At 36.8% G+C, this 13,599-nt stretch overlaps 2 protein-coding genes across 4 annotated transcripts in view; one reads left to right on the top strand and one right to left on the bottom strand.

Annotated features, from left to right (window-relative positions):
* The window catches only part of LOC135214000 (mucin-2-like), a 48,128-nt gene extending 39,664 nt beyond the window's left edge, over positions 1–8,464 (bottom strand). Inside the window, exons 1-2 of one of the 3 annotated variants that reach the window (XM_064248095.1) lie at positions 8,003–8,111; positions 7,632–7,799 (exon numbers count right to left, since the gene is read on the bottom strand). The gene's annotated coding sequence lies outside the window, so the exon portion shown is untranslated. Of the gene's footprint in view, positions 1–7,631; positions 7,800–8,002; positions 8,112–8,383 lie in introns of those variants that run through there. The other 2 variants (XM_064248096.1, XM_064248097.1) reach the window with 2 other exon arrangements.
* A 307-nt stretch (positions 8,465–8,771) lies between these two features.
* On the top strand, positions 8,772–13,066 carry LOC135214003 (uncharacterized monothiol glutaredoxin ycf64-like). Its single transcript, XM_064248101.1, has 3 exons — positions 8,772–9,062; positions 10,529–10,643; positions 10,832–13,066. Exons 1-3 carry the CDS (start codon positions 8,922–8,924, stop codon positions 11,002–11,004), a joined length of 429 nt encoding a protein of 142 aa, XP_064104171.1. The 5' UTR covers positions 8,772–8,921; the 3' UTR covers positions 11,005–13,066.
* The last annotated feature ends 533 nt before the right edge of the window (positions 13,067–13,599 follow it).

Genomic DNA, 13,599 nt, shown 5'->3' with positions numbered 1-13,599 from the left:
TTCTTCCTCTTCTTCCGTAGCACGGGCTGGAAGAAAGCTGACAACGGAGACGACAGCGCTTTTGGGGGAAATATACAACCAGTGACGTCGTATTCTATTCGAGTGACATATCTGTCAAGGAAGTTAGGAAAGCAATGCTTGCATTTTGTTTGTCACTTGTATTTTCTCTCGGTCTCTCTCTCTCTCTCTCTCTCTCTCTCTCTCTCTCCAACTAATATTTTCGTTAGTTATAATTACTGCCATTACTACTGTGTAAATGTAATAATAATAATAATAATAATAATAATAATAATAATAATAACAATAATAATAATAATAATAATAATAATGATGAAGGACACGATCAGGAAAGAATATATGCAGAGACTCAAGGCGATACTCAAGTCAAAACTCAACGGCGGAAATATGATTAAAAGCCATAAACACATGGGCAGTGCCAGTAATCAGATACAGCGCAGGAATAGTGGAATGGACGAAGGCAGAACTCCGCAGCATAGATCAGAAAAAACCAGGAAACAAATGACAATACACAAAGCACTACACCCAGAGCAAATACGGACAGACTATACATAACACGAAAGGAAGGAGGGAGAGGACTACTAAGTATAGAGGACTGCGTCAACATTGAAAACAGAGCACTGGGGCAAATATCTGAAAACCAGTGAAGACGAGTGGCTAAAGAGTGCATGGGAAGAAGGACTAATAAAAGTAGACGAAGACCCAGAAATATACAGAGACAGGAGGAAAGACAGAAAGAACACAGGACTGCACAACAAAAAACCAATGCACGGACAATACATGAGACAGACTAAAGAACTAAGCCAGCGATGACAATTGGCAATGGCTACAGAGGGGGAGAGCTAAAGAAGGAAACTGAAGGAATGATAACAGCGGCACAAGATCAGGCCCTAAGAACCAGATATGTTCAAAGTACGATAGACGGAAATAACATCTCTCCCATAGTAGGAAGTGCAATACGAAAAATGAAACCATAAACCACATAGCAAGTGAATGCCCGGCACTTGCACAGAACCAGTACAAAAAGAGGCATGATTCAGTGGCAAAAGCCCTCCACTGGAGCCTGTGCAAGAAACATCAGCTACCTTGCAGTAATAAGTGGTACGAGCACCAACCTGAGGGAGTGATAGAAAACGATCAGGCAAAGATCCTCTGGGACTATGTATCAGAACGGATAGGGTGATACGTGCAAATAGACCAGACGTGACGTTGACTGACAAAGTCAAGAAGAAGTATCACTCATTGATGTCGCAATACCATGGGACACCAGAGTGAAGAGAAAGAGAGGGAAAAAATGGATAAGTATCAAGATCTGAAAATAGAAATAAGAAGGATATGGGATATGCCAGTGGAAATCGTACCCATAATCATAGGAGCACTAGGCACGATCAAGATCCCTGAAAAGGAATCTAGAAAAACTAGAGGCTGAAGTAGCTCCAGGTCTCATGCAGGAAGAGTGTGATCCTAGAAACGGCACACATAGTAAGAAAAGTGATGGGACTCCTAAGGAGGCAGGATTGCAACCCGGAACCCCACACTATAAATACCACCAGTCGAATTGGAGGACTGTGATAGAGCAAAAAAAAAAAAAAAAAAAAAAAAAAAAAAAAAAAAAAAAAAAAAACAATAATAATAATAAAATAAATTACTGCAATTACTGTTGTCGTATAATAATAATAATAATAATCAATAATAATAATAATAATAACAATAATAATAATATAATATCCAATAATAATAATAATAATAATAATAATAATGCATTAATTTCTCTCTCCAATTATAATTTTCAGTGTATTACTGCAATTACAAATGTCTTTTAATAATAATAATAATAATAATAATAATAATAATAATAATGCATTAATTTCTCTCTCCATTTATAATTTCCAGTGTATTACTGCGATTACAAATGTCTTTAAATAATAATAATAATAATAATAATAATAATAATAACAATATAATAATAATATAATGCATTAATTTCTCTCTACAATTATAATTTTCAGTGTATTACTGCGATTACAAATAAGAATAATAATAATAATAATAATAATAATAATAATAATAATAATAATAATAATAATAATAATAATAATCTAGCAGACAAATGTGAGGGCAGAAGTTTACGTAAAATTAAGCAAAGAAAAAAAAACTAAATAAAACCAAGTTTGATTCAAATGTGACGTTAGACAAGTTTCTAATTCACACCTAAAACTGGATAAAACAAATCACCGATTCCAACTGCTAACTGATTAAAATTCACGCATTCAATCTGAAATTGATTAAAATATTAACTAAATTAAAACATTCAAACTGAAATTCCACAACAAATTATTAATCCAATCCAAAACTTTTAAATATTCATTATTTCAATCTAATATAGATAAGAATTCACTAATTCAATCCTAAACCGAAAATAAAATCACTAATTCTACCTAAAACTAATAAATAATCATATATTCAATCTAATAATTCAGCATAAGAATTCACTAATTCAAAAATCTAAACCGAAAATAAATTCACTAAAAATTCTACCTAAAAACTAATAAAGAATTCACTAATTTCAGAACAAAACCCGATAATAAATCAAAACCGATTTCAAAAAATCTAGAAAACCGAATTTAAAAAATTCACTAATTTCCTAAACCGAAAACCGATTAAAAAACACTAATTCAACCTAAAACTGATAAAAAAAATTCATATTTTCAATTCTGACACTGGAACATTTATCCATATGTCCTGCAACACTCCCCAACCCCACCCCCAGGCCCCCAGCATGTCCTAACCACCCCCACCTACCCACTTCCCAAACTCCTCCATCTCGCATCCGAGCCAAAACCTCCAACCTCCTGCTTGCTGGATAGAAAGAGAGAGAGAGAGAGAGAGAGAGAGAGAGAGAGAGAGAGAGAGAGAGACTCAAAACATCATCCCTTCAGGATGGCGTCTGGCGCCAAGGAGTCTCCAGGGCGCTAGGAGAGAGAGAGAGAGAGAGAGAGAGAGAGAGAGAGAGAGAGAGAGAGATTGCATTCGTGATACCTTTGCGCTTGCTGCTTCCATGGAGGCGAGGCGAGCTAGCTCGACAATCGATACGGTGAGAAACTAGTACTAACTACTAACTGGTTATAGTCTGGTTGCTCGACGGATTCGAGCTGTTGTTATTGTTGTTGTTGTTCTTCAAAGGGTTAGGAGGCCTTGGTCACAGGTTTCTATATGACTAATACAAAGAAAAAAGTTAACTAGTACTAGTCTATTTACTTGACAGATTCGACTAATTGCTGTTCTTCAATCGACACACAGAAAAAACTAGTACTACTAGTTGCTAGAGTCGAATTCTTGTTGTTCTTCATTCATTACGGTGCAAAATTAACTAGTACTAGTCTAGTTATTCACAGATTCGACTAGTTGTTGTTCTTCATTCGACACGAAGAAAAACTAGTAACTAGTACTATTAGTCTGGTCGCAATATAAGAGTCGAATTCGTGTTGTTCTTCATTTGATACGGTGCAAAATGAACTAGTACTAGTCTAGTAACTTGACAGATTCGACTAGTTGTTGTTCTTCAACCGACACGGTGAAGAACTAAACTAGTACTAGTGTTCGACCTGCAGTTCTTCTTCACCTTCAATCGATACGGTGACAAACTATGCAATTAGTACTAGTCTCCTCGCTCAAAAGATTTGACTTGTTTTGAGACGGCTAGGAAACCAGGACCCCCAGGTTTCTACACGAGAGAGAGAGAGAGAGAGAGAGAGAGAGAGAGAGAGAGAGAGAGAGAGAGAGAGAGAGAGAGAGAGGCAGCTCACCGCTTCATTATGCAAAGTGAAAAACTGCCATAGCTCAGCCTGCATAATACGAGCATATCCCCAGCTGATATGGACCCATGCAGTCCGACGGTCGCCAATGCACCGCTCTCTCTCTCTCTCTCTCTCTCTCTCTCTCTCTCCTCTCTCTCTCTCCTGGCCGCTTGTGTGGGTACGAAATCCAGACGTCCACACCAGGCCTCTTTTATACTATTCCAGGCTTATTCAAACAGAGAGAAGGAAAGAGATTACCTCCACGACTGAGGTATTACCTCATCAAGGACCTCCACTAAAAGCGAGAGATACAGAGATTACCCATTGATTACCTCCAGGTTGAGGATTACCTCGTCGAGGACTTCCCTGAGAGAGAGAGAGAGAGAGAGAGAGAGAGAGACTAGACATTGGTCTAGCGTATCAGGTCACTCGGAGGGTCTACAATTTCACCATAAATCAGGATTTCCTTCGGGACTTGTCATGCCTTTGTAGGGGGGAGGGGAGGAGGAGGAGGAGGAGAATGGAAGGGTTGGGGGAGGAGGGGTGGAAGGACCTGGGGGAAAGACGCCCATTAGGTTTTCGAGTATTCTGGGATGAAGCTGCTGGACCTATGCCCTGACTATAGGGCACCCAGTCGTTTGCCAAGAACCCAAAGCTTATGGACGAAATCTAGGCTCTTTCTGGACTCCCTATCAACCGAATTCAGTCCAGGGTACCAGACGGACACATCCGCCGAGAATCGAAGTTTGAGAACGGGTATATGACATGCAAATATCCCATCACTCGTCCAAGCTCTCTCTCTCTCTCTCTCTCTCTCTCTCTCTCTCTCTCTCTCTCTCTCTCTCTCTCTCTAAGGTAAGGTCTCTCTTCGCTCTGGGTCGATCAATCCTTCGTTGTTCTACCCGTGGGGAGGAGTGGGTAGGAGTGCCGTCAGTGCACCTTACGTGGTACACTGTAGGCATTTACCAAAGGGTTTTAGTGGCGTCCCTTAGGGTCTTAGCTGCAGCCAGTTTCAATTTCAGGACGCCAGGAAAATTGACAATCAAGCAGTAATGTCGATCTTTGAATAAGGTTAGACTAGGCCTAACGATCTCCCATCCAAACGGGAGAGCTACAGCCTAAATAAGCAAATAAGTAAATAAATAATGGTAGTTTTAAGTACCTGACATTTTGCCTCTAGGTCTTGTAACGCCAGGATATTATGGCAATCAATTAGTCCACTCGCTCTTTAAGTAAGTCTGGACTAGGCCTAGCAAGCTCCCACCCCAACGGAAAAGCTTCCCGCCAAAATAAATAGCTAAATAAATAAATAAACAGACAAGTAAATAAATAAATAAGTCCCCTCGGGTCCATGTTGCATTGGCCAGACAAAAGCAATATACATATATCTATATCCCAAGGTCACCTTTGGCTTCGAAGTATAGATTTTTCCAAGCGGCCGTCATCATGGCGGAAACGGAGTTTAATACGCAACCTATTTTAAAATTATATAAAAAAGAAACTTTCGTGTATTACAAACCAGGCTTTTGAAATAGGCGATAGTTACGTTTTATCGATACGGCGATATTTCATATCTCGAGACTCGCGTAATTTGCCAAGGGAAATGGCGGTAAAACAGCAAGAGAAGGTTACGTGAAATCCACAATCATGTGCTCGAGAACGGGCATACTATGTCATGGGTGCATTAGGGGTAACTGGAGGAAAGATCGATTGACCAAAGAAGAAGAAGAAGAAGAAGAAGAAGAAGAAGAAGTACAACAACAACAACAAGAGGATAGAGCCCAATCAATCACCTTCCGTCAATCCCATGGCAGCGCGATTTACGATTCTTAGAATAAATCTAACGATGGTGGACGGAAGCAGCTGTTTTATTGTTTGGTTAATAGCTTTCTGTAGAATATATAAGTTTAAGTTGATTATTTAGTTTTATCTGATCGAGAGTTTTTATGGCGGTACAACAAAAAACTATTTCCATCTTTATATATTTTATTATGAATAGGCCTATATTACGTTCCTTCTAATCTAACCAAAAAATTAATTGGGTTTTAAGCTCGTTCGATCAAAATTCACGAACATGCTGGATAAAACTTGTTAAAGGAACGTTTGGAGGCCACAAACCTCCGCCAAGGCTTAGAAATACGTCCCACCAACACAAAATTTACAGCCCTATCTTGTCCAAAACCTAACCACCAGTTGGCAGTTACAAAATCAACCTCTGGTCTAATTTCTCAAATTCTGGACAGCACCTTATTTTATTTATCTTTTTCTTAAAATTATTTATTTATTTATTCCATTTTGCTAATCTTTAAAAAATGGATCAAGAACATTACAAATTATTTATCTTTTACACTCAATATAATTCCATTGGGTTCATTGATGCCAAGAAATTTCTCCTCGATAAACAGTAGTAATAGGCCTATAAAAGTTCAAGGTCGAGAAGTACGGAATTCAAAGGTTATGGGCGCGAAATGGATACGCGCACGTGCCAAGAGACCGTGCAGGCACAAGGCCAGATTCATCAGCAACCAATTGCCCTAACAAAGTTCACGAGAAGAAAAGATAGCATTTACACAAATAAATAAGCAAACACACTTCCCATAACTATGACGAATTAAAGTTTAATGTAACAAATGGATTCACACTTACAAAAATGGTAGATAAAAACAATGTACGTATAAAAATGTCAAACACTTTTGGCACCCATCATCACACAAAATACGAATTATATATTAAAGATTATGTAAAAACACGTACGTAAATTTACACGCACTAGGCCTACATACAAAACGTACATAAATCAAACACGATACCAATGGCGTTGGCTAATCCATCACACGAATCTTCTTTATATTCAAATAAAATCATTCGAAAACCGAATAACTATGTGGGATTCTACTTAAGACTGGGAAATTGTGTTACTTCAATAGTTAAATACGTTTCTATAACAATCCTAAATACCCAACTGAAACAAAACCGTAACACTGAAAAATCACACATAGGCCTGAGCACTTAAGACTGGGAAATTGTGCGTTACTTTATAAGTTAAATACAACAATTTAAACAAAAAGCGTAATAATAAAAAAATACACATAGGCCTATGCACGTATAATTACGTATGTGGAATTGATTAGGCTTTCTAATAACACAAATTTCCTTAAATTCAGCTAAATGTGTATATTGCAACCCCATAACTGAATAGTTATACGCTGATAAGTCATCAAATTATTAAAATTTTCTTTTACTGAATAATTACAATTTTCTCTTACAAGTTGTTATTTATTGTAATTGTGAATTTGGACAATAACTTGGGCTCCCTCACATAAAAAAAAATGTCCAAGTTAAATTGGATGCGCCGCTACTTATAAAAATAATTTCAAATTAATTCAGATGAGCCATTACTTATAAAAAAAGTGTCAGATTTAATTACATGGGCCATTACTTAAATGTGATACATTATCAACAAATGACCATACGCGTTGCAACTCCTGATAGCGCAAACAAATCAATCAATTGGTAAGTCTCCTTGTAAAAGACAAATAAAACTACCTTTAGTATAACCTTAACCTACTCATTCTGTCCTTCAGACAGTATATATACATTTTACAACTCCATGTTGTGAGGACAGATCTATTATATAATTTATTTCAACACCTATAAAGAAAAAGTAATACATATAATATATATAGGTGTAATCTATATATATATATATATTATATAATATATATATATATATATATATATATATATATATATATATATATATATATATATATATATATATATAGTATGTGTGTATATATATAAAACAGCTTTTACCTTAACTCCTGCACAAGATGCACCTGTGCTGCGTTTCCAAACATCACGAACATTATTGTTGTATTTTTTTCGTGTTTTCCGAACGTTAAAATATGTTTGATTTAAAATAATGCAATTTTATTCCCGTCTGTTTTATATACAAGATGATATCGATAATTTCGATCGATTCTGAAAAGAATAAAATAATTATATATGAATTGATTTCCGCACAAAATTATTTTTTTAATATATATAAATTTCCCTTCAATTTACACTGATTTAATATCGCCAGGCACAAAAATATAAAGTGATTTATGAATAAATTATTTTTAAAAATTCGCGTTATCTAGAAATACGAGTCTCGGAGTAAACTAAGGAGGAAAAGTCCACACCACACACGACTACCCTCGACCAGGTACCGACACAGACTGACTCGTCGAAACTTTGGCCAAAAAGAGACTCAGAGTCAGAGATTCTGAGGAGTCTCCATTTGTTCGTAGATGGGGGAGGGGGGGATGGTTTCAGGGGGTGCCTTGCATGGCATTGCATATAGGGGACCCTCGGAAAGTGGGAGGGGGTATTGGGGGGGTCATAAGATACGACAACCTGGCAACTCGACTCACATCTTTCGAACACTTCAACGGCCTTCAAATTGACATGATTCGTCGCTGATTTAATGCTGCCAAGTCATTTATTTGTTTTCGAAGGTTTCCGCCATTTGCCATACACTTATACAGAATACAACAATACAAAAATAGAGAGAATACATCTACCTTTTCCCCCTAAAATGACGTGTTGTTGTCGTGGATGCTCCTACACTATCAGCTGGGAAGTTGTCCGAAACGCTAAGTGCTGTTTTTATAACAAAAATTTCGCTCTCGGTTATTCATAGTCAATAATTAGTTTATAAAAATGTTGTATTAACTATTTATCAATCATATATGTATATTAAGTCTTTAATTAGCTTTACAGTATGTATTTTGCAACTTTTAATGGGAATCGGACACGGGAGCTAAGTGCGATTCTGATAACGAATTTTCTAGGTCTGTTTTATATATTCAGTAAACGATGTTAAAAACTACAAAATTAATTATCTCATAATTTTATATTTATGTTTAGCCTTTATATTGCTTTATAAGTTTATAGTCATCACAACACTTCGTTACGCAACTGTCATAGGAATCGGACGCGGGATCGCGAGCAGACGACGCAACATCCCAAAACACACGGCGCTCATCTGGGTCATTGAGTAAACTTCATAACTTTTGTATAAGGTTTCCGGTAAACTTTATAACTTTCGTCTTTTTCGACATGTTCTCTGTCGCCCGATTGCTCAGGTCAGCCCGGCCGGTGACCTGTAACCTCGCGAGATATTACAGTGCGGAAGCTGTTGGCACCAAAGAGTATTTCGATAAGCTCGTAGCCAACAGTAAGGTGGTGGTCTTTATGAAGGTACGTAACCCACCTTAGGGTAGGTTTAAGGTTAGGCTAGTGTAGGAGTGGCCATGTTTTAGGTCAGGTTAGGTTTTAGGTTACCACATGACTTAGGCTAGGTTTTAGGTTTGGTTAGGGTATAGGCTAGGTTAGGTTTTCAGAAAATTCCAGGGTTTAGGTTAGGCTAGATAGGTATTAGGTAGCTAGGTACTAGTCAGGCTTATTTTCAGGTTTTTAATATCCACACCACTAGTCGTGTGTCTAGGTTATAGGTAATTGCTATTATTCAGGGATTCTCGTGGTTTATATGTTATTATTGTATACTTGCGTGTGATTTTAAGATGTGAAAACTGTACAAGATATGGTACCAATTGCAGGATTACCTAAAAATAGCTAATTGACAAGAACACTCTTAGTTTTTTAATATTTCCAGTATTCTCTTTCACTTTGTTTGGTTTTATGCACAGCCCTCCACAGGGATGATTCTCTATCTGGCGGGCTCTTGTACGTTTTCAAAAAAAAGTTGCTTCTTATATGTTATAATTGTCTTTCGGTGTTTTCACATCAGTATTGTAGTTCCTGCAGAATAAGGGAGTTTTAGTTTTTTTTTTTAAATTGCTCTTTTCTTTTATGATCTTCACTTCAGGCAGTATTTTGTTGTGTATAGTCTGGGTGTGCTTTCTCACCTACGCCCTAAACTATCTAGATTCCTTCATTAATTATAACACTTTCTTGTAAGTTATTGTAAGTGTTTCATAAGTGAAGATAAACAAACTGACATTAATTCATGTACAGGTGTTTTAAATAGGATCTGAATCCCAAGATTTTAAAATAGTATTGCAAGTTTTTATTTAAGGGCTCCTTTTATATATTACGTAAAGGCCTGTCCACACGAGCGGGCCTGATCGGCGTGCTCCGGGTTGATGGGCAAATTCTGGCAGGCTTACCCGTGAATGTTGTCCACACGGGTGAGGCGATGGAGAGGTGGGCGTGCCCGACGGTGCCAGTAGTGTCTTCAGTGCGGTACGATAAACATGGTGCCTACCGCAAAGAAGAAGATATTGTGTAGCATGATAATTGCTTTGTTTGTGATGAAAAAGAAGAGAATATGGCGCAAAGAATGGCTCAGTAAAAGAAATGTATATGGTTAACGTACGTCTGCCAGGGTCGAAGCTCAAGCCATCGGGCACCACCATGGTGATTTTGCTACAAGACCCATCGGGCAATTTGATGGTTTGCCCGTCATTTGTGCCCGTTAGAGGGGAGGTCCGCCGATCAGGCCCGGTCGTGTGGACAGGCCTTAAAATTTTGCAAACTTCTAGTGGAATTTTTTCCAGATGTCGTTTGCTGTCATGATTACTGCTGCCGGTGTGTAAGGAAAAACTAATCATTATTTTGATCCCAGAATAGGCACCTATTGGAAATTCTAGATAGAGCAGGTTTTTTTGTATATTTTTGCTTTAGCACTGAAATCATTGTTTCAGGGAACGCCAGACATGCCGAGATGCGGGTTTAGCAATGCCGTTGTGCAAATCATGCGCATGCATGGGGTTGACTACGATGCACACAACGTTTTGGCAGATGAAAACGTGAGACAAGGTACTCTTATTAAATTTTGGGCATTATTGTAAACACTTTTTTTAATTGAGAAAGAATATGTAGCACAATTTGACAATAGAGATATTCATCTTTGTTATTTGATATACATAAAATCCTGTTAAGGTAAAAGATTACAATTCAGTTTCTCTACGAACAAGATAAGAGTACTTTATTCTTATTCTTTGCAGGTATCAAGGAATATTCTGACTGGCCCACAATACCTCAAATATTCATCAATGGTGAGTTTGTGGGTGGCTGTGACATCCTCCTACAAATGCATCAAAATGGAGAATTGATAGAAGAGTTACAGAAAGTCGGTATCATGTCTGCGTTGCTGGAAGCTGAGGTCAAGGATAAGTGAGACCTCACCTGACACGAGCGTTTACATCTCCGGGTATAATGCAGCGTCAAATATTTCTGTGATACTTTTAAGTATAATTTGGAAATTGAAGAGTTAATGGTTTTTAAATTGTACATAGGATGTTGTCAATGAAAATCACAAAGCATAAATAGTTGGTAATGTTGTCAAACACAAAGCTTTTAATTTTTGGCTGTACAAAAAAAAATGTAGCGTTTGTTTTCGAGTAGTCAGTAAATTAAAAGTTCTCAGGCTTTGGTCATAAAAGATTGTTAAGTTATTTAAAACTATTCTTGAAAGGAGCAGTGATTCAAGATGAAATAAGGTTTATCTTGACCATTAAAAATTCTGTATTAGCAAAAATTAAAGCTTGCAAAAAACAGCTTTTAAGGGTTCAAATCATGTGCAAGTTCCATAAATCAACTAAAATTTGTCAGTTTGTCCGTGGTAACAAATGTACATGGCACAATTATGTACTGGGTACCAAGTGAACAAAAGGAAGCTCTCAGATGGGCTGTAACTGTCTTCTTTGTATCTTTTAGTTGTAATCTTGTAATTCAGGACTTATTTTCTGTAGGCAGAAACATTTTATAAGAAAGGTATACTTTCTTTCCAAGTGTACAGAAATACTCATGGGAACCTAGTTATAAGGGATGGTCATGGAATAACTGTTTTCAAAGGTGTGTCCCATTCCCAGATGGAAACAGGAGTATATTTTGTTGATTACTGTATAAGAAAGGAAGGTGTTTGTGATCAGTGTCATGGCTGCAACGTGATAGGCTGTAGGAGCAGGAATCCGTCTCTTCTTCGATTTTGAGGCACCTAACCACTTTGCTGTTGGTTTTCCGAGACCGGTAATTAATTCTAATTTGTGAAAGTTTTATCGATAACATCACTAGGTATCAAAGTTTGTGTTTACAGGTAGTAATCTGGACATTTTCAGTATTTATAGGTGAAATTTTAAAAAGCAGTAATTTATTGTACTGCTATTGTAATTTATTGTACTGCTGTTAGGAAAATTGGAAAAGCCTGCCCGCCTTTTATCAAGCTCAGCAGTCAAAGATAACAAATGTATTTATAAGAAAGAAGTCGAGCAACTGTCCGTTGATTCGTAATTTTAACAACCTGAGCTGAGAAAGTAATCTATGTAAACTTGTGATAGTTACACAAACTAAGAGACTTTCAAATAGAGAAAGAGAGAGGAAAGTAGTCATATTTATATGTAAATAAAAAACCTCCCTGCCATCTTGGGTAATCGTCAAATGTCGGTAAAAGCTAGACATTTGAGAAAAATAAGTTTTCAAATTCAAAAGAAAATTAGTGAATTGATATTACGAGAACAAAACTCCAGAGGTACAAGACCTAAGTCTTTATTTTCAGTCCTAATCCCTTGAATTTTATACTGGTATACTGCATTGTACTTTTAAATTATAAGAACCTTTTTTCAGATATTGTGCAATAGTACTCTCGATTTGATCACTTCTAGTGTACTGAATACCTATATTTTTATAGTACAGTAGCTGCATTTATACACATCCAGTGTAATATTACATGTAAATAAACGAAACGAACTGGTAGTGTTCTTTATAAATGTTTAATGTTGAACCTTGATTTTATTCTGCATCTTGGTTTGTAGATTACAGGTGTTGGTAAATGAAATGTTTACTCATTGTATAAGATTCTTGGTGTCAGGTATGGAAGCAGCAAATGTTTTATACTATCTAGATAATAAATTCCTTTACTTTGTTATAGAAAAGCAAGAGGTGTTTTGTATGTTTAAGCCAAGATCTTTCATTCAAGACGAGGAATGTGCAGTTCATTGATGTAATTGTTGGTAATCCACTTCGGGTAGTGATGAACCAGGGATGGAAACAGAATTGTCTGAAATCACTTTTTGTTTCAAGTTTCATACAAGGAACTAGCAATTATGGTTTCATACATACATCAGTCCATGTGTATTATTTTTTATGTACAGGTACTTATACTGTTATTGTATGGACTCAACAATACCTAATGTACAGCATGGGATTGTGACTGGATACTTTCAATAAAGTAATAACAATTATTATTACTTTTCATGGTACAAAACGCCACCACCGAAGATCCAGTACTGAGAATCTTGCTGGCAAACACAAGGGTTAACATTAATAATTTTCACTAAGCCTGAACTCTATTGTCATAGTTTTTTTTTTTTTTTTTTTTTTTTACTTTTTAGAGTGCCAGAGCCCTAGGCATAATACTGTTCACAGACATGGCATTGGGCTATTTCTTGGTTGATTTTGCTGCCATAACCATAACCCTCCATCTGTGAAAGTGAGATTTCCTGAAGCAAGATCATTAAAAAATAACTTCCCCTTCCACTGGAATACAGCTCATGGGGTCACTGATATGACAATATGAACCTTTCAAATAGTACTGTAATGTTCCATGTCTTTGTACTCATTCTCTTCTGCATTCCTGTACTCAAAGATTCATTCCTGCTTACTGCTGACTTCTCCTGAATTCAAGTGTGTCTGTCTTATTTTTTATTCCCTCATATTGCTATACCACCTTTTCCAATAACTTTGTCTCTCACTCTCTCTGTAGGCTGACTCCCTT

The sequence above is a fragment of the Macrobrachium nipponense genome, chromosome 43 (genome assembly GCF_015104395.2).
Source record: "Macrobrachium nipponense isolate FS-2020 chromosome 43, ASM1510439v2, whole genome shotgun sequence".
NCBI lineage: Eukaryota > Metazoa > Arthropoda > Malacostraca > Decapoda > Palaemonidae > Macrobrachium > Macrobrachium nipponense.
The sequence above is the reverse complement of the archived record's forward strand: the minus strand, read 5'-3'. Positions and strand labels throughout refer to the sequence as shown.